We start from the raw sequence: 21,830 nt of genomic DNA on the forward strand, positions 1-21,830 counted from the left end.
ATGTAAAAATAATAAAACACTACTTTAGATTTAGCAGCATTCACAGGGATGAAGTAAGCTAAAATAGGTCTAAAATATTTCAAAGTATAAATAAACTGAACGATACATAACAAAAGAAGAGGAGAATAAGGTAAGGAACTCTTAGGAGGAGGGTCAAGAAAATAATTTTCCTAAACATGGCCAGAGAAGAAAGAGTGTCTGCTACCTCCACAGGGAAAAAAGAATAAAGCCCTCAGTGTGGACCCAATAACATTGACAAATTTGGGGAAAAGTTAATATTTCTTTGCTTCAAATTGAGCCTCCAATCTTAAGTATACTGATTCTTAGGCATATCAGAAGAGATCTTAGAAATCAGAGTATACTTTGCATTCATTTTGGTAAGAAAATTAATGCCTCAAAGACAAACTACGTGTCTAAAAATTCCAGGCCAGATAGTGAGAAAATCAATATTAGAATTCAGATCTCCAGAGACAGGGCTCATTCTACTGCTTCAGGCCTTAGCCTAAACAAATCTGCTCCACAGCATTCCAAAAAAGAGATGCATAAACCTCTTTGTTGAGGTTGGGTCCCTGGAGGATAGCCAAATAAATATACGAATGTATATTTTTAATTTAAAAAACAAAAAACTTTGTTTAGTTGAGATAATGGTAAAACTGGGCATCTTTAATTCTGACTTCCTATTTATCACTTAATTTTAACTCCCAACTATTTACATAAAAGCAGAACTATAACTAAGAATGGGAAGGGGAAACATTTTGCACATTTGTAACATATTTAAAATGTTTTATTCAAAATAGTTGACCATTGCAAATGAGATAAGAGAATGTCTAGAAAATGAGATAATTATTTTCAAAACAGAGCCATATGGGAGGGAAAAAAGGCACAAGTCAATTGCCAAAGGAATAATTGTGTTACTGACCGAACCGAGTGTGCTAGGTGCCTCCTGTAAGTAATTCTTCATGTAAATGAAAAATGTGGAAAGGTTTTTCCTACAGTCTATATATTGTTTTTTAAGTTCAAAAACAGTTTCCATAAAGAATAGTCACCTGTTCAGAAAAAGGTTTTGTATAGACTTACCTTGGGATATACCAGCCGAAGAAAGTTGAATGTTTATCTCAAAAGAACCTTCTACAGTCTGCTCAATGTACATTCTTCCTGACTTTACCTTGATATACTTATTATATGAAGATATGCTTGAATCTATATTGTCACTATAACAAAGGACTGTTTTTGAACGTTATGTATTTGTTCTTGGGTAGAATTTTAAAAAGCACTTTTACCATGTACTTGCTCAATTACTCTAAAATGTGAGGGACTAATCACTGGTTGGTAATCTGTATGAGCCTAACCTTGAGAACATTGACTAATTGTGAAATCTACTACCAATATTTCCTTAAGCATTGCCCTCTAAATTTTGTTTTCAGAAGACTGGAATAAATGTATAAATGCTACTGGATCTACTGGTACATCTAATGATAAATCCTTAGATGAGAAGACAGATTAGGGCCCTAATCAGCTCTGAATTCTTCAATAGGAGGCTCTGTTATTGGGAGATTCAGAGTTTTTCCTGGATTGGCTTAAGTTATTGTCTTTTCTTAGAAAAGTGTCTATGCATCTTGTTACCCTGAACACAAGGGCAGTGTTGATAATATTTGACAGGACTCATTGGATCAAAAAAGTAACTTACCAAATGATCTAAGTGCTTCTGAGCCTTTGAGTTTGCACAGTTCCTTTCTCTTTTTCAACAATTACCCAGAGCTTTTACCCTACTCCCCCATAAAATGACACAGCTGTTGTTGGTTCAATTGGCGGTCATTCACAGGGCTGCAAAATACCACGTGTCATGATCACAATGTGGTGTTAGCTTCACCACACTGGTTTGGAAAAATTCACTTAGATATTAAAACACCTTGCTTCTAGCACTCCCTTAGGGATTATAGAGAAGCAAAGATTCCATGTACAATGTAATAAATTCAATATTTCCAGTCAAACCGGATTTCATGAATGATTTTCAAGGGGTTCTTGTACAAGAGAATGGGGTTGGCACACATCAGATAGTACCATCTTTATTTATTCTAACATCTCTCATTCAGAGCTTAAGAATAATATTATATTATTAATATAATACCTTATATTAAGGTATAATTTCTTTATATCTTGGGTATAACTTTTATTACTTACTATGTGCTAGGCACTGTATATGCCTCAGCTCACTGATGTGTGTGACTCCATGAGGTGGGTCTCAATCTTCCCATTATACAAACTAGGAGGATGATTCCCCAATATTATCCCACTAATAAGAGGTATAACCAACTTTCTATTATATCTGGCTCAAAAAAAAGAGTTTATTTCACTACACCATGCTGCCATAATTCTTTTTTTTTTTTTTTTTTTTTTTTTTAGCACATTCAGCTCAGGTGGGCTCAGTTAGAATCCCTTGGTTGCAGATTATTGAAGCCACAGATGACAGAATGAGGTAGAGTCAAACTTCTTTGGTCTTGGATGTTGGATAGACAGGAAATAGAAGCTGGGACTGTCTCTGTTAAACAACTGATGTGTAGGTGCAAGGTTAGCTACTCCCACAGGTTTTTCTATGATCTAGCTCCTTGACTTCATGCAAGACCTGTTCTTTTCCATCTCCTGGACCAAATATGAGGGGAAGAAGTGGACATGTAGGGGGTTGCTTCTCTGAATATTACTAACTCTTTCTTCCAATTTTAAGCAGAGCTGACAGATTGCTCGATTTGGACAGAGATGGAAAGTAAAAAATTGAAGAATTCTTTGATTTAAAACACAAGCCAGGACTTTTAACTTTCACTCATTGTGTAGAATGCCACTGTAGTGCTTTTGCAACAACTTTTGCATGGGGTACTCAACAATTGCTACAAGCCAAAATGCCTTAAAATGAGAAAATAAACACTAACCAAGGCTATTGTACAAAATATTTATTTTTTGACAAATGGCCATTACATGAACAGATTTGAGTAAACCATATAAAGTATTACATGCCCCTGATGAGGCTTACTGGATGGTATTTTAGGTGTTGATGGTGACTGTGTCATAAAGAAAGAAAAAAATACTGTCACACTAAACAGATTTAATGCCTCTGTTTCAAGCTAATAGGTCAGCTAATATGTTACCATTATAATTAGGGTCCCTTTACAAGTTTGTATGAATCTTTGCTTTGCAAAAGCACAAGCAAAACACAAGTGAAAATCTCACTTTTCAGCAGATAGAAGAACTTCTACCATGTTGAGTTTATAATGATGCCAGTTGCCACCAAACAAGTAACAAATAATTTCTTTGGAAACCAAGGTTTTCTATTTTGTTAGTGATTATATATATTTGCCAGTTTAAGGATATCAGTCATAAATCTTTATATAAATAAAGCCTTTATATTAGATGTTGAAACTAAAATTTTAACAGATAGATCTTTACCTTCAAAAACATTAATTTTTGTAAATATATACATGTATATACATATATGTGTACGTGTGTGTGTATTATATATGGGCCGGCCCGTGGCTCACTTGGGAGAGTGCGGTGCTGATAACACCAAGGCCCCGGGTTCGGATCCCATATAGGGATGGCCGGTTAGCTCATTGAGTGAGCGTGGTGCTGACAACACTGAGTCAAGGGTTAAGATCCCCTTACCGGTCATCTTTAAAGATGGCCGGTTAGCTCATTGAGTGAGCATGCTGCTGACAACACTGAGTCAAGGGTTAAGATCCCCTTACCGGTCATCTTTAAAAAAAAAAAAAAAACACAAGTGTATATATTTGATGCTTTGAATTGGGAGAAAGTAAAACCAGAAGTTTCTACTTATAATGTTAAGAAAATTAAGAAATTATTTCGGATATTTTTAACTCTTTTTAGGTGCCTAGCTTTGTCTGCATCTGGCCTTCTCCACAAAATTATTTCACTCTGGACACTGTTTTCCAGCCTTGAAGGAGCAATCAGACTGTAAATTATCAGGGTGCTTGTTATTCAGCTTAGGATTATGCACATGCCTTAATATTCCTTCAAATAACTGCCCAAAGTTTGCTAGTTTTGTACATACTAGCTATAGGAAGTGGGCTTAAAAACAAGAAAAGGCAAAGATCAAGTTAGTCAATTTTGTTATTGACTACCCGAAAACATTTGTTAGCGGGAGAATAAGACTAAAAAACTATGGGGGATGAAGGATTTTGGAGTTAATTTGAACATTTTTAAGTACCCATTTTTTCTGCCTCTGACCAACTGCAGTTATTACAAAGAAGGGGCCAAATATGTAATTTTAACTTTCTAGGTAAAAATCCACTTACTTTCCAAATTCATTTCCAAAATTCTCCTGAGCTGGCAGCTCATTAATAGATATCATCATTTGAGTTTGTAGTTTGCCATGTATCTGGGAGACTTCTGCTGCTCATCACTATCCGTGTCATTGTGTTTGTGGTGATTATATGACTGAGTCATCTCGTGTTCTTCATGAGCTGTATACACATTTTGGTCTTCATATTTATTGTGTTATGTTACTGTCTACTGTTTTAATATTGGCAAACATACCTTTTGGCATTACTTTTTATAGCCCTCTTGTTTTTATAGAGCAACGACAGTTCAGGCTTTAAGAGAAGTGGTTGCCTTTCTCATGTGGTCAAACATATTTCTTCTTTATGACAATCTGATGTTTTATCCTTTTTCATAATTCTCTAGTATTACTTATTTTAAATTTTTTAACTATCGCTTTGAAAAACTTAAATGTCCATTCTTAATTTGAAAATGTGCCAAAAATACTACCACATGTAAATGCAAAACCAGTTACTATTAAAGTGTCAGCATAGTTTAAATATATTACCTTGATGACAATAAAGATAAAATTTTTTCAAGCCATTGGCATTATGATGGCTTTAAAACAATATCTCAGTTCCTTTAAAAATAACAGAAATTTTGGGCCGGCCCGGTGACGCACTGCTACAGTGCGCCGCTTGGGAAGCGCGGTGACGCTCCCACCGAGGGTTCGGATCCCACATACAGACCGGCCGCTCACTGGCTGAGCGAGGTGCGGGCGCAACACCGAGGGTTGCGATCCCGTTGCCGGTCCCGGTCCGGTACGGGCGCGACACTGAGGGTTGCAATCCGTTGCCGGTCATGAAAAAAGACAAAAAGGAAAAAAAAATAAATAAATAACAGAAATTTTTCATGTACATTATATATCTACCCACCGGAAATTCTATTTGCAGTTTTATATGCAGTAAATAAATAAATAACAAATTTTTCATGTACATTATATATCTACCCACCGGAAATTCTATTTGCAGTTTTATATGCAGTCATTTTAAGACCTTTTTGAAATAAATAATGCAAATGAATTAAAATAAGGTGTTCTCTTGATTTCTGAAGAGGCATTTATTGATGGTAATAATAGCTGTTGATATGCAAGCATTCTAAATTTTAAAAGACAGCTAAAAATTAAAGTCCAGAAACCAGAAACAAACACACAAACTTTTATTGAGAGCAAAAGTCAGACACAGCAGTTCTTTATTTAAATAGTTTATTAACAGATAGACAGATTCTGGCAAATTCCGTGTCTTCAAATCTTGCATTATATAAAAGGTAAATTTTATATTGACAGAGAAATAGATCTATTATTCATTCCTGTTCATTAAGCAACAAAGAAAAATAAAAAGTCATGTAAGAAATATCAGCATTCACACAACAAATCAATTCTCCATCCTGTCAGGTACCAGAGTCCTTACCACCTCTGAATCTTGAATCACAAAAGCTCAGGTAAATCTTCATGTATAGTTACCAATTTGTGTTCTCAACATATCCCATATGAATTCCAAATATGTTAAATATCCCCCATGCCATCTGAGCCAGGTCCTTGTCTTTCCTAGGCTCAAAGGCCACCTATCACCATCATGTCCCTTACCTCTATGGCCTTGGTGTAAGATGGAAGGACAGGGCAATGGACACCAATGTTAAAAAATAGTTTTCGTGTTCTTTTGCAACTATATTGCTTCATCTGTGAATATGAGCATTTACCTATTGAACATACCCTAAAATAGTCTTTGTTGACAAAATGTTTCACAGTTGGTTAATTGTCTGGTGAGATTACAAAGCTAAAAGGACCAGGGTTACTATATACTGGACCCCCATAACAGCCAGTTGCTCTGTCAAGTCACATAGCCATAGACAACCCACTTCACTCAAGTTCCACAGGAATTCATCAACTCCGTTGGAATAACTCAAAATACAGGTTCTTCTGAAGGTAAGTTAACAATCTGGTCCTGTTTCATGATGTATAACACAATACTGTGCTCTCAAGTTAAGTAGAAAATTGTAGGGTCATCAGTAATCCAGAAAAAAAAAAAGGTTGTCCAGGTGGAAAGATTTAAAGGAATAAACTAAACAGGAAACTGTCCTAGTGCATCAGTGTTCTACCTACCTTTATCAGTAAAGACCTGATTTTCCTCACTTTATTCTACAAACTTGCATTGTCACAAATGAAATCTACGGGTTCTATAGATTAAGGGTAACAGAAACTTTTACATGGTCAAGTTTTAAAGTATCTGTTCAAAAGAATAAAAGGAACACCTCAACCCTGAATTCAAAATTTGGGTCTTGTAAACACTAAATAGTAGTACATGACACAATGGAAATATATTCTATGACCAGGAAGAAATAAAGAAGTTGCCATTAGAATGTGAGGATTTGTTACACATAAATAAGCAATAATCTAAGAAGGACTAACCCAGGGTTTTTCACAAAAATGGAAAAGAAATAAACAAAGGGTTGAATAGGACAATGAAGACTGTATTACATTCAGACAATAAGGAATTGTCTTTTTATTTGCAGGGCCAAAAAATATCTTTATCTGTGGTGAGAGAAAGTTCAGGGTAATATATATGGAAGCATGAAATGAAAAATTGTGAAACAAACTATCTAAGAATATAAATATAGACTATCTTTTTTCATAAATATTCAATACATTATTTGATACATTGGTTTGAGCACAAATTTTAGCATCTTGATTTGGGCCGAGGTCCAGTAAATTATACATTCTCAACAACTATCAGAACTTTCTCACTAAAAATATATGCTCACGCTCTACTTCAAAAATATTCTAGGATAATTATTTCCATTTTCATAGTAACTGGTACAGTTATGACTAGCGTTGTTTCAGGTTTCCAAGGAAAGAAAATTATTCTGAGATACTGTTAATAAGAGAAAGTGTGATGGTAGAGAAGGGGCATTTTCTGAAAATTATGCTAAAGCTGTCATTTTTATTTTTAATGACTCTAACTGTGCTAGACAAGATTTTATTTTCAGTCACAGAAATAAAACTATCCAATACAACTCTTTAGTCTATTGCCCACCAATCTTCTCTCCCTGTATCAACCTCACAGTGGTTGATTCAGTTTGAAAGCATAAAACCAACATTTAGCAAACAGAATTCTCCTGACTAACAACTGCTCAGCCCCTCTACTGAGAAAATTCAGTGAATGATAACACCTAAGAAGGAGGCCTATACAATTTTTACTCTGTAGATACCAAGGAAAACCACTTAAAATGGTCTTTGATGATAATACAAAAGGCAAAGAATTTTGGAAAGTTTATTGCCAGTGTCTATACAACCATGTTTAAAAGTATGAGAGGTTTAATACCAGACTTTCCATCACCCCAGTATACAGGTAGAAAGACACCAAAAGACATATAGGAATCATTTTAAATAGTCTCCTGTTTCATTCAATGATTACCTTCCTCAGCATTGCTACTTTTAAAGCCAAATCATGCCAGATTCCCCAGAAGGGCTGGCTGTTTAGTGCTTATCATACGATGCTATATTAGTGAAGTTTACAAAAGCAAATGCCCAAGAATGTATCTAACAGTTTTTGATCTGAGATTACCAGACTGGATTTTGTCTAGGGTTATTTCCATATTATTCTACAGTGAAAAAGAGAGTAAGCTTCCACATCTTTCAAGGGGATGCCTCAAATAAGGCATAGAAAGATGCATCTCAGGGCAACAGAATTAGTTTTGCTTTAGTGGGAATGAGAATTTCTCAGTTCCAGTTACTTTATAAATGCATCATAGACTCAAATTCATCGATTCTTTGCTTGGTGTTCCCCTTCCTGATTTTCCGGTAGGATATTGTATTGTATCTCGAGTAAGCATTTCTGGAGATGTCGCTCTTCCTTCCTAAGGCCGGCTGCTCCTCAGGCGTCACCGGTTGAGAACAGGGGCTGCTCAGTGGGGAGACCTCACTTGCATCACCTTCTTCTTTAAAGTGAGAACCCTCTTCATGTTTTTTCTTAAATTCTATCACTCGAACTTCATCCTCATCACCATTGAAATCACCATCATCATCATCATCATTATTAGTTTCTGCATCCCAAACCTCTTGTTCCTCATCATGTTTAGAATGTAACATGTCAACCTGGCTAGGTTTCTGGAATCCCAACCATTCAATTTCAGTTGCCTGGTAGGCTGTGTTCTTCCCGTCCCCACCTTCTCTCTCTTCTAGAGGTTGTTCAGCAATCCTTTCCTTCTGTCTACTTATTTCCTGGTTACTGCTGCTCAGAGGAATCTTCTCCCACTGATGCCCTGTAGCAAAATCAATTGTTAGTTGAGATGTGCAGAGATTCCAGAGGACCCAGCTGTCATTTTGTTATTTTCCAAATTATCTTTCTGGACAATCATTTCCCAACCTGCTTTTATTTGGCATGATTCTGTGGATTACTAATGTTGTACACAATCAAACAGTCTACATGTTAGTTTAGAAAACACTGCATTAAATATAGTTAAATAAACTTCTTCAAAATTTATATAAGCCTTTAAAGTGCTAATGAATATTGTAAAGTTCCAAGAAAGTGGGCAACCCAACCTCATTTGATGATGAAACTCTGCTGTTGTGGACTACTTTATTTAGTGAGACTAGTATTTCCTGAGACACAGTTTTTAAAATCCTGTCTAGCCTGTCATAACTGGATATGTAAATATATAAAATAAAATGTTTGGATCTCTCTCTCTTTCTCTCTCTCTCTCTCTCTCTCTCTCACACACACACACACACAGAGACACAGAGAGAGAGAGAGAGAGAGAGAGAGAGCGCTCAAGGAAAATTAGAAAAAATACCTCAGGAGAGAAAAATCTTCTTCCAATAGTAAAAGCAATGATTGCCCTTGTCTGGTCACACTCAGAGTAGTACACTTGGCATTTGACACCATGTTTCTCAGAGTTGCTCTAAAGTAACCAGATATAGAAGGAGAGTCAAGGGCCCACAGATGGTCAGGACTCATGTGCTGGCCTAACTTAGGCACCAAGCCCACCAAAGCACACACAATTTGATCAAAGATCTGCCATTGATTTTTACAGAGCCAGGATACATCATATCTACGTAATGCTGGATTATCCTGTTGTTTTACACACGTTCCTAAGGACAACCAATGGACTTACTTTACTTAGTACCATGTAGAGATTTTTAAAAAGCTAATTCACTGCAGTAGTCATTTTTCAAACAGCTAGATCATATCAGCATACCCTGAGCAATATTTATTGAGCATGCTAAGAATTAATTGTCCGGAAGCAGAGGTTGTTCTCTGAGTTTTCACCCTTCAAGGACTCATGGAGGAAGTTTCAGTTTGTAGTATACATGACTCAGCAATGTTGTCTGTGTTATGACTCTTGTCAGGCCTGGATTCACCATTCCCTTTTGACACCATAAGAATCTATGAATAGGATAAGAGGCTATGTTCCTCTCTGTCCTTCCACAATTTTCTACTCTCTCTGAAAGATGTTCACAAGATGTCCATTTTCACCAAAGGTTTTTAGTTCTCTTTTCATTTCTGTTTTGTTTTGTTTTGTTTTCCCACTCTAAGAATCAGATTGCAAACTTATGAGAGAGAGAGAAATAAAGATAGATTATCACCCCTAACTAGGTACATACAACTGCTATCAGGTCATTCATATCCAATCAATGTTCTTTACATTATACATAAATACACATTCAAATGTTTGCTATAATCTTAAGCTTTGTTTTGTTTTGTTTTCCATAAGAACCAAAGAAACTCATTGTTTTGTTCATATTTATCACTCAGGCATGGAATTGTCATACATGAAATTACTCCTTGAATTTAAATTACAGATTTTCCTCAATATTTTTAGCATCTTAATATTTTTCAATCCAGGAGCATTCTCTTTGAAGATTTTATAGCTTTTTGCCAATGTGAAAATAAAAGACACCAAAATCTGTGCCTTTATCATACAGAAAAAAACATATGTCCCATTAAACACAAAAGGATTCATTTAGGGAGAAATTTACCAGTGAGACTATGTAGTTTAAAAATACAGACTGCTTTCATTCTCCATTTGATCAAAATGAAAGGTCCTACAAAACTGTTGTCTACAGTGGATCTCCTGATAAAGAATTTTAAAGGTGCTATAGATGGAAAATTGAGATCCATGCCTCTGAGAAATTGTTGCGTTGAAAGCAGAAAGATTAGCACAAAGTAAGTTATTTAGTTCATTTTGTTGGGTCTTAAGTCTCATAAATTAGTTCTGATAATGTAATAGCTTGACAATGGTTATTACTTGCTTTATTCTTCCTTAAATGTCTATACATTTGGGAGTAAAATAATGGTTACCAGAGGCTGGGAAGAGATGGGTGTGGATAGTGAGGAAAAGGGGGTGGACTAATGGGTACAAAACTCTGCTCTCTACCCTAAGTGAATCATTGTGCAGTATATGCATATATTGAAACAACACACTGTACCCCACAAATATGTATAAGTAAATGATAAAATTTTTAAAAAGGATTCTATACATTGGTCAGCAGACACAGTCTGAGAGGTGTTCAGGCAAAGGGAGCAAACACAGGAAATTGCCAATCATGTCCACATCCTTCTTGGCATCTACCATTTTGTGTGATCTTCTAATATCTCAACTAAAAGTCTCTTCAAAATTTTGCCTGTTAAAGGCCTAACTAAGCTATGGGTGTAACAAGCTGACTTCAATTTTGAGATAAGATATTTATTGCTGCTAGAGAGAATTGTGATAATTAATTAATAGATTTTTATTCTGCACTTTATTTGGAAACTGTTTGAATTTAGACAACTTCTTAGCAGAAAAGTCTAAAGGATTTTGTGTCTCTTAATCTACTGAGTTGATTTGAAATTTAATATAATCACTTCAATGTTGTCTTTATCTTCCCATTTTCTTAAAGAACACAATTAAAATTAACTTCATCCTCCTGGGAGCTTTCTTTGACAAGAAATAGTTAACCATTCTGTACTTACATCAGAGGCCTAAAATTTGCCTACAGAGTAAATCAATTTATAAGATGACTTTAAACTATATGCCAATAGTAGACTTTTAGGATAAAACTATCTTTGGAACATTTGCATTTTGCAGGGTGCCTGACAGATTTGGAGAAACCAAAATCAAAAAGAAAGGTTGATTTACTGGACTAACTTAGTAAGAGACAAATATCACATTGGTATGCCAATCAGCTCTACCAATCCATGCAGTCCGAGTCTTGAACTGTTTGGAATGCTTTCTAAGTTGGAACCCACAGATAAATCAAGACTTTCTTATCTGCCTGCAGCAGCTTTGAGGTTTTGAAGTCATTGCCTGGATTGCTTTTTCAACACCACATTCACACAACATCCCATGCAAAAACTGTCATCCATATCCAGTCAAACAATTTCTGTTACAAAACTGTAGCTTCTGTTACCTTCTCTGAAAGTCATTTCATCAGCACTTGCTTCTTGGAGAGAAAGATCTGTGACAGCCTTATGAACAATAAAGAGGTTCTCTTCTGGGTTTTCTGGAAAAAAATACAAGTTTACTATTTTAACATTTAAATGTATATGGTTCAATGGTTAATAAATTATTAATTTAGATTCTAGGGAGATTTCTTTAACTACAATCACTACAAGTTACTATTTGGCTCTTCTGATTCATTTCTTTACTGATTCCATTTATTTATTTAATGGTTATTTAATTAATTTATTGATAATATCTCCTTTAATATTTATATAAGGTACAGAATCATGAATTCAGACATATTCAAGTATACTTAGAAGGATATCTTAAAATTCTATATTCTTTGTTAAAATAATAATGGCACTGCCCATAATATTAATAAATAACAATAGTTAGCATTTAGCCAACACTAAGTAGTTCTTGCAACAACCCTACGCAGATAGGCACTATTATTCTGCTTTCTTCTAGTATGAAAAACTCGGGTTTAAGGAGACAAAGAAAGTTGTCTAGGGTCACAAAGCTGTCAAATAGATAAGGCTCGTTTTGACCAGAGGCAGAGGTTTAGTTTTTATGCTATATACAGTCTTAGTAGAATAAGGGGCCACATTTTGGGGTGTCTAGCAAATTCCTGTAATAACAGTCCTGAGTGAATTTAGAAATTAAAAGAAGCAAATTGAGAAGGGAAACATTTTACCTTTTAGAATCTTCTCATCCATTGACCAGTTGAGCTGCACGTTCCCTTGTAATTTTCCACTTTCCTCCTGATTTTCTTCTGTGGGTAAATCTTCAAGACTGGGTTCTACCCTGCAGTATGGTGGAATGCCACCCACATCAGTCGTTTCCTTATTGATTCTAGTGATTGGTTGTTGATCGTTTTCAGGCAGTTTATCCCCATTACACTCAGCCTGACTAAATGTTGCTGGAACATCTGTCATGATGTACAGTTGAGTCCGACTTGGAGAGAGCTTTGGGGAAATTGAGTGAGCAGATCCTTGACAAGTTACCTTCTCTTGCTTTCAAGTCCTATAGTTTCAACTCCTACTCTAAGAGTACAAATTATTCACTTCAGTACACAATAACAAGATTCTTTTCCTAAAGGTGTCCAGACAGAGCTTAGAACAAAAGCAATAGGATTTGTCAGACTTGCCAGAGGCCCATGAGCAAGAATCTAGCCAATAAGTGCCTTCTTTGGTGCTTAGCAGTTCCACTGGCAGAATTAATGGCACCCTTTTGATTTACATAAACAAACAATCTGAAGCAATCAGGCTTTTGTGCTGGCATGTAGAGGGGGACTTTCAGCTTGTCAGTCCCCCTCTGGGAACAGAGATTTTTGTCCCTTTTCATAATGGCCCATTGTAACTTCCCTGTAACAGGAGCTCCAATTGTTCCACAGCTTTAATCCAGAGAGAATGACCACCTTGAGGCATATTAGTTCTATGTAACCAGCTTAACATTTCCAAACAGATTTTGTTCGAGTAAAACCTCAGCTATTTTGCAGGGAACAATGGAATCATTTCTTATTTATTAAAGAAAAAAAACAGCTTATCAAAACCCTGTAAACAGGACAACTTTATTATAAATGGTTCTGGCAGCAGATTTCATGGTGTGTCTTCAGGAGGCAGGAGATGGGACCAAAGAAAAACAAACGAATAAACAAATTCTACCAACTTGCTAATACCAAAAAGTTTACAATTTTATAGTAATTCATTTAGTCTATAGTTTCTTATGCTGTAGTTTATTTATAAAGATGAAACCTAACTTATCTTTTAAAACTCTAATATAATTTTCTTCATGAAGTTTTCCCTTCCTTCAATCAGAATTATTCTATATATTCCATATTAATACTACATGATGCTGAAAATGATACGGCAACAACACAGTCTACCCATGAGGGAAATCGGTGATTATGTAAAATATCTGCTACCGGCCACGCCTTCCTTTTCAAAGAAAGATACTAATCCTTTTTCTTTTGTGGATTCCACACAGCACAAAATGGTTTCAGAGCCTTTGCCCAAGCTGCTTCCTCGGTTTGGAATGTGCTTCTCTTCCTCAAGGCCAAACCTTTGGCCTATCCAGCTCCTCTAAGTTCTCAGTCATAGACTTACACATCATTTCTTTAAGGACACTTTCCCTGACCCCACAGGATTAGGGAGGGACTCTTCTTACACGTTACCTTTGCCCTTCGGAGTACTCATCATAGTTGTGATTAAACAAGCCCAATGATTTGTGGCATGTCTCTTTCACCGCTAGACTCTAAGCATCATCTGGGCAGGGGCCATTTTAACCTGTTTACATGTGTCCCCAGCATGTACCTCCTGCCTTGAATTAGGTAGGTACCTAACAAAAATAATTTTAAATTACATATATGAATAAATGAATAAATTTGACCCCCAAGAGAATACACTTCAGATCTTTTCTAAAGGGAAGAAGAGTAGAGGTTGGAGAGTGATTGTAAATTTATCATCCTTAAAATTGTGTCTTGGTGGGGAGAGAGGGAGCAGGGTTGGGGAGTGATAGGTCAGGTAAAGGGCGTAAAGAAAATCTGTAATAATGGATATGCTAATAATAAAAAACATAATAAAGAAAAAAATTGTGTCTGGTCAGAGCCCACTAGGGTCTCTATCAGGGATTACAAATACATAGTAGTTGGGTATCACCTCCTCTCTCATGTCCTTTAGAGACTAGAACTATCTCTAATACAGCCTAGAACTCCCTCCCTTGTCATCACCAGCTTTTCTCTCTCCAGCACACTAATTATTTGTTTGTCTGATTGATTGCTTGTTTTTTTAAAATTTCTTTAACAAATATATGGTACTTATTATATTCCAGGAAGTGCTCTAATTGCTTCAAAATAGTAATACAGACCTGTTAAGTGCTATCATTGTTCCCATTTTACAGACCAGAAGAATGAAGCACAGAGACATTAAGAAACTTGTTCAACATCACACAGCAAATAAATCTCCTGATAAGAGTTTGCAGCATAGATGAAGCCAAGTGCCATCCCTGGACTGTGTGCCACGTTTCCTTGGGCGAGAGATCCCACAAGGATCCAGAATTAACCAGCTTAGCAGCAGAGATAGTTGTAGCCATGAGAGGGCAGTAGAGGGCTTGGCGACGCAGTACCAAGGCTTTCCGAAGAGACACACCACAGCTGCTGAGAACAGTGTTGGAAGGGAATCCTCCCAGGAAATTCACCAGTAAGCCTACTGATGAGAAAATATGGAATGGAATCAAACGGTGCAATGCAGAGACTAAGATCAAAGCTTAGGAACAAACAGAGAAATAAAATATTCTGAAATCCTTAACTGACAGCGAGTGGCACTAATTCAACCAAAAGCCCAGAAAAAAAACATAGAAATATAGATATGCTCATATTAGCTTTAAAGGACCTGTCTCGGCTCACTCTTAATTCCCTCAGGACTGCCAAGTACCTGAATTCAGGAGATTTCTATTACCCTATAGCAACATGCAACTTATACCTATAGCCTGGTTTTATGGGGATTTATTTATTTATTTTTGGATTGTCTTCTTTCTAATGCCATGCTTTGACGCTTTTTATGGCATTAGAATTATTTCAGATTTGGAAAGATAGAAAAATGATCCAAATCCTGTCAACCTTGGCTAACCAGTGTGTTCACTTTTAGAAAAAGCTTGTTTTTATTCTGCCCTACAGAATAATGGAGGTCAGGTAAATGGTTCATAATATATATTATTTTCCTGCAAGTAGGTGGCAACGCAAGACACATTTTGTACCAAGATGAGTCTATCTAACTACCAAATAAAAGGCAGGGTATTTTGTTCACAAAGGGGTAAGTTGTCACCCATTGCTTGTAACAACCTATGACTTAGAAAGTATGTTGGGGGCCGGCCTGGTGGCGCACTGGATAGTGCACCGCTTGAGAAGCGCGGCGGCGCTCCCGCCCGAGGGTTCGGATCCCACATACAGACCGGTTCCCGCTCACTGGCTGAGCGAGGCGCGGGAGCAACGCCGAGGGTTGCGATCCCGTTGCCGGACACGGAAAAAGACAAAAAAAAAAAAAAAGTATGTTGGAAGTTGCACTAATGATCCTTAATTTAAATACTATTATATAATGTCCACTTTATAAAATGTGACTTTTTATTTACATAATTTGCTGTCATATTTGGCTTTTTTCCCTAGTTACTATTCTTAATAGTAAAGGAGGTTGCATAAATGTAACCATTGTCAAACCTGTAGCAAAACATGATAATGAAAGGACCTTCACATGGAAATGTAAAGTATCAAAATAAAATTATCTAAATATTCACACTCCATTTGTCAAATGCCAAATGCTTAATATTAAGGATATATTAGGTCCAGAAACAGAATTTGGAGAAAAGGCATAAAATCCTGATCTTTAATAATATCTGAAAAGCCGAACCACAAGTTAATGTTATGACTAGGAGATGGCCAACGAGCAATGAATCAAAACAAGAAATAAAATTAAAAGATAAGTATTTTTATCCTGGAAGCTTGGAGCCAATTTTTATACAAACAGAGGTTTACATACTCAGGACAAAGGTATTGTTTCAATCAGTATAGAGACAGATAGAACCACTAAGAGATAAGTCAATAGATTATCCATCCATCTATCTGAGAGGATGTGACCTGACAAATTGCGTGCGCTGTTAAGCTGTCTCTGTAAGTTTGCTGTTGCATCTGATGCTGGAGCATGAAGTCTCCAGGGCAGGAAGTCAGGAGGGGAAAATGGATGTAAAGGAGGAGCCCAAGAACAAGCTGGATAGAAAGAACAAGCTGGAACCCGTGTCAGCTCTCACTGCCTCTGACCTTGTGGTATGAGTGTCTTCCAGGAGAAGCTGGTCTCCTTTGTCCTGGCCCAGAAATCAGAGATGCAGAAGGAAGATCCAGGGGAAGGAGAGGCCATTGCAGGCCCAGTTGCTGCCCCCTGTACCAGGGAAGCCAACAGACCAGCAACAGTGAGTGCGAGCTACAAGACAGCTGCTGCCTCACTTCTGCCCTTCCCAACTCTCACAAGAATGTCTCCTCTGCCCCACCTTTCTTTCTCTGGAAATATACAGAAGAGGAAATTCGGAGAACTGTAGTTTAGCTTAGTTAGGTTGACACATGACAAAGTCACCAATCCTACCAAGAACCCATGGAATCTTGCTTAGGGAATAGAGTAATGCCTCAAGAATGTGCAACCGTGGAAGACCCTGAGGAGACAGGATAATCCGAATGGGTTCACTTAAGGGATTAAAATTCCAAATCAAAGAGACAGCCTAGCTAAAGTAAACTGCCATAGGGAATAGAGTAATGCCTCAAGAATGTGCAACCGTGGAAGACCCTGAGGAGACAGGATAATCCCAATGGGTTCACTTAAGGGATTAAAATTCCAAATCAAAGAGACAGCCTAGCTAAAGTAAACTGTCATAGAAATATATAATATTATAACATAATAAAATTAATCAATATCCATATATTTCACTTTAAAAAATAATGACTGCCTGCTGCCTAGCATAAATTAATGTGCCATGTTACATGTGCCTGTGCACGTTTCTTGCATGTACAGTATTTTTATGCCTTGTGTGAAAGTACAGCTGCCATTCCGGTGATATAAGATCCTGAAGTAAAGAATGATTTCTTCCAGGAAGCCAATAGTGAAGTCTATGGGTAGCCCATGAGTTTTAAGAATTTAATGTAACAATTTGAAAAATCAACTGCATCTTAAAAGAAGCATGCTTTCCAACCAACCTCGAAGGCAGGGGAATGGAGGATTGCCTATTGTCTCTCTCGGGACAAAGCCTTTCTTATTCCCCAGGAAAGGTATATCTCTTTGTGGTCCTAGAATCTGAAGCCTGGCCTCCCAGTGAGTCACTACAAACTATTTTAAAGAGAAGTACTGGAAGAAGTAAGCTGGATATTTGGCGAGGATTAGAGACAGTATGGCCCTGAACAAAGGAGCCACTCCCAGGTCCCTGTCACCAAGACTGGCAGAAGCTGGGGGTGGGGAGTGAGAGCACTAACCAACAATTAAGAGGCCCCTGCAAGTAGAGGAGAAATGAGCATTTTCATCAGTGACCCCAGTAGTGGTCAAGAGGGACCCAGCCTGCTCCTTTGTGACCTTGAGCAAGTGTACAAATCAGACCTGTTTGGGTTGCAGGTTACAGAAACTCAATTCACAGAATCTTAAACTATGAGACTTTAACAGCTCACTTAACTTATCCAGAGTTAGCTTCGTACTTGTCTGGATCCAAGGATTTATATAATGTTATAGGTAACCTGTCGCTCTCAAACACAAGGAAAGCTCATATTAGGAGGTACTTGGGTGGACCTGAGGGTTCATCTCTTCCTGGGTCCCCCAGTACTAGCTAAGTGTAGTAAGCTAATGATGATCACTGCCCCCCCGCCCCAAAGATATCCAAATCCTAATCCCTAGAACCTATGAATTATCACTTTACATGGTAAAAGGGACTTTGCAGATATAATTAAATAAAAATTTTTGAGATGGGGAGATTATCTTGGGTTATTGGATTGGATCCAATGTAGTACTCACAAAGGTCTGATAAGAGGGAGGCAAGAAGGTCAAAGGGAGTAGGGAGAGATGTGACATGGAGGCAAGATGTTAAGTGACACAAGAAAGGGACCAGGAGCCAGTGAACATGGACAGCATCTGTGAAAATGGCAGAGAAATGGATTGTCCCTTGAAGTCTGAAAAGAACGCAGCTGTGCCAACAACTTGATTTTAGATTTCTAACCTCCAGAACTGAATAAAGAACAAATTCGTGCTGTTCTTTAAGCCACTAAATCTGTGGTAATTTGTTTCAGCAGTAATAGCAGACTAATATACTGAGTTTCCTCCATCCCTGCCTTCATTTTCACTGAATGGCTAGGGGCAGAAAATTCTGTTTTTCCACCATTTAAAGAATATATATTTTTGAATCCCAACTATCTTGAACTGCTTCCTGTTGGTGGAAAAGACCTCTCTCAATGAGATTTTATTTTCTTCTCTCTCAGTTTTCTAGCAGTCCAAGTTTGACTGAAATATTTGTAGCAGTTTACTAAAAGCTACAAGAAAATTGCAAACTCTCCAGCATCCTGATATTTTTCTAACAAGTCTCCAAAAATTCAATCTTCAATAGGGAATTAACTCAATCAAGATTCCAGAGAGCAGTTCCTATGGGAAGGTCAGTTTCACGATTAAGAATGGACACATTCTCTCTGCTTCTTGTTGCTGCTCTAGTGATCCAATCCCACATGTTGAGATCTATACTCTGTATTCCATTATTGGGGTTAATTTCTTTTGTATACAAAGTTTCATTGGTTGAAAGTGAAAGAGATTCCATTCAAAACAGATTCAACAGAAGTGGTACTTATTCTGGCTTCTGGTAAATTCTCTCTCTCACTTCTTACTCACTGTTCTACTTTCCTCTATATTGGGTTTTTCTCAGGCAGACTCTCCCTAGGTCATGGCAAATATTTCTCTGCATCTCTAAGCTTACATTATCAAGATAATTAATGATGCGAAAGAGGGAAGCATTTTCTCTCTCGTTAATTCCAACCAAAGCCCCTGGGATGGCTCTCATTGGGCTAGTGTGAATATGGCTTAGTTCCTAAACTACTTGCTGTGACTAGAAGGTATAGAATACACCATTTGGCCAGGTCTGGGACAAGTGTCCACCTCAAGCAGAAAAATGGGCACAGAAACTGAGAGAGGCTGTAGGACAAACACACAAACGAACAAGCAGAAGACATCTACCACATTGAGACTCAGATCCCTCATGTGTTAAAGGTAGAAAATAATATGATACGAGTCTTAGGATGATGTAAAAATTAAATGAGCTAATCTAGGAAAAGTGACTAGCACAGCACAGCATAGTAGGTGTTTACTCAGTATTTGTTTTTGTTGTTTTACTGTTATTTCATTATATTACTATTATTATTATTAGCCATATAGCTTTTGAAAAGTCACTTAACTTACCTGATCCTCATTTCTTCCTGTATTAATAGGGCTGGCATATGGTAGAGAGCCATGAATAGTAGACATGGTTTTTATGTTATTTGAGGAGGAAAGTCTCCAGGAAGGATACATGTATCTCATCTACATAAACATGGATTTTTTTTACAAGCCAAACTCTGAAATTTGACTTGTGAAAGGGGCTAAAGCTGGATACTGAAGAGCTCTTTTTACTCAGTAGGAGACAGGGTGGTTGCTGAGATATGTGCCTGCTCTTGAGACTGGCCTACAGATATGGAGTCCAGATCTAATGTAACATCAGCCTTATTTCTTCCTGTAATCCTGGGGAAAGCTTCAGTGGTCAGCTTCCCTTAGAATGGCTTGTTGTAGGCGGTTATCGCAAGCAATGGTGGCACCTCTTCCAACTAATTACACAGCCAGGTAAGTAATGTGGCTTCACCCTTCTCATCTTTGTGGGAGTGCACCAGTCTAGGGCCATACAAAAAACCTCAGTGCTGACCCTATGGGAGTATAAAATAATAGGGTGACTCCATAGACCTTATCCCATATGTCTATCTCCCACAAGAATCCAGGCAGGTGGAGAATAAATTGTTTTAAACTATTGCACAGCAATCGTACAGGTAAGAAAAGGGAAATCCCTATAAAATAAAATTGTTTCACTTTCTTGGCCATAATTTTAAAAGTATATCATCCTAAATACATAATGGAGTGTTCCAATGGACTGCTCTCTCTAGCGCTTTGAGCTAGGCAACTATAATTCTGTTCTACTTACAATGGGATTTCTCTTGATGCATTTTAACAGAAAGAATGGTTTCTCTATTCACGGAGACTCCATACACATTAAATAGATAGAAATAGAATTTGTGTGGGTATTTATAAAACCACAGCAAGAGAATTTTGAACTATATATGTGTAACACTCTTTGGTAGTTGGAAAGCATTTTATAGTCCTCCTGGGGAAGCAGAGCTCTATGAAAGTAATATTACTGTCAGCGTCGTTCCTCCCAAACTATTTTGAATGTCACTAGGAGTTAAAGCAACATGTTGTTTTTCAGGAAAGAAAGGCAAAAAAAGAATTAAACACATTTTTCCTTAAAGAAAAAGAAAAAAACATGTCTGCTGTGAGTCTCTGCTTTTGTGAGAAAGGGCTAGTGATGTGACTGAACAAATACATTTTCTCCGAGGACCCTACTGATACTTTAGCTACATAAACTTCGTCTTAGGGTAAGTAGGAAAACTTCACATGCTCTAAAAAAAAGAAAAAGAAAAAACATGTCTGCTGTGAGTCTCTGCTTTTGTGAGAAAGGGCTAGTGATGTGACTGAACAAATACATTTTCTCCGAGGACGCTACTGATACTTTAGCTACATAAACTTCGTCTTAGGGTAAGTAGGAAAACTTCACATGCTCTCAGTGAGTAAAATAAATGCAGATATAATAGGATCTCTTGTAAAACCTTTGCACTGATTCCAAGAAAGGAGCATTGGACAGCTGCGCAGGTTCCACTGACTTGCAGATGAGGAAAGCAATGACTTTACAGCCCTCTTCCGTGATCAGCTTACTCATCTCCCAAGAACGTGAAGCCAGATAGGAAATGCACTTCAGGAGCCGTGCCACTCGGAGAAATGTAGGAGAAGAGAAATGTGGGGAGAAGAGCGACACGCTTGGTGGGTTCTACACAATAAATTAAATTTAGGCTCTCGGAATTATTCATCTGGACCATCGTAATAGAAATCTAACTGTTCTCCCACCTCCAGTCTCTAATCCTTTATCCCCACCTCCATCCATCATTCCCACCACCACCAGATTTCTGACAGCAAGCTTCTAAACATGGTCAGAACAGAATAATTGAGATAACATTGTAAATATCATAGCACATTATGGGGTTTATGTAAGTATTCAATAACAAAAATAAATTCCCAAAAGATTCTGTGTTTGCCAAAATCCCTTATAAACACACGTGCGCGCGCGCGCGCGCACACACACACACACACACACACACACACACACTTAAAAACTCAGCTTTTGTCCTTTCTCCGAAAAATCCCTTATAAACACACGTGCGCGCGCGCGCGCACACACACACACACACACACACACACACACACACACACATGCTGAGGCCCAGCAGA

At 37.4% G+C, this 21,830-nt stretch overlaps 1 protein-coding gene across 1 annotated transcript; it reads right to left on the bottom strand.

Moving 5' to 3' along the window:
- Positions 1-5,467: 5,467 nt before the first annotated feature.
- ERMN (ermin, ERM-like protein) lies at positions 5,468-12,749 on the bottom strand. The gene is made up of 3 exons (XM_008578819.1): positions 12,440-12,749; positions 11,714-11,806; positions 5,468-8,586 (listed from the first exon to the last, which is right to left on the bottom strand). The coding sequence occupies exons 1-3, from the start codon at positions 12,678-12,680 to the stop codon at positions 8,060-8,062; spliced, it is 861 nt and encodes a 286-aa protein (XP_008577041.1). The 5' UTR covers positions 12,681-12,749; the 3' UTR covers positions 5,468-8,059.
- Positions 12,750-21,830: the final 9,081 nt, after the last annotated feature.

The sequence above is a fragment of the Galeopterus variegatus genome, unplaced genomic scaffold (assembly GCF_000696425.1).
Source record: "Galeopterus variegatus unplaced genomic scaffold, G_variegatus-3.0.2 Scaffold1764, whole genome shotgun sequence".
Classification (NCBI taxonomy): Eukaryota; Metazoa; Chordata; class Mammalia; order Dermoptera; family Cynocephalidae; genus Galeopterus; species Galeopterus variegatus.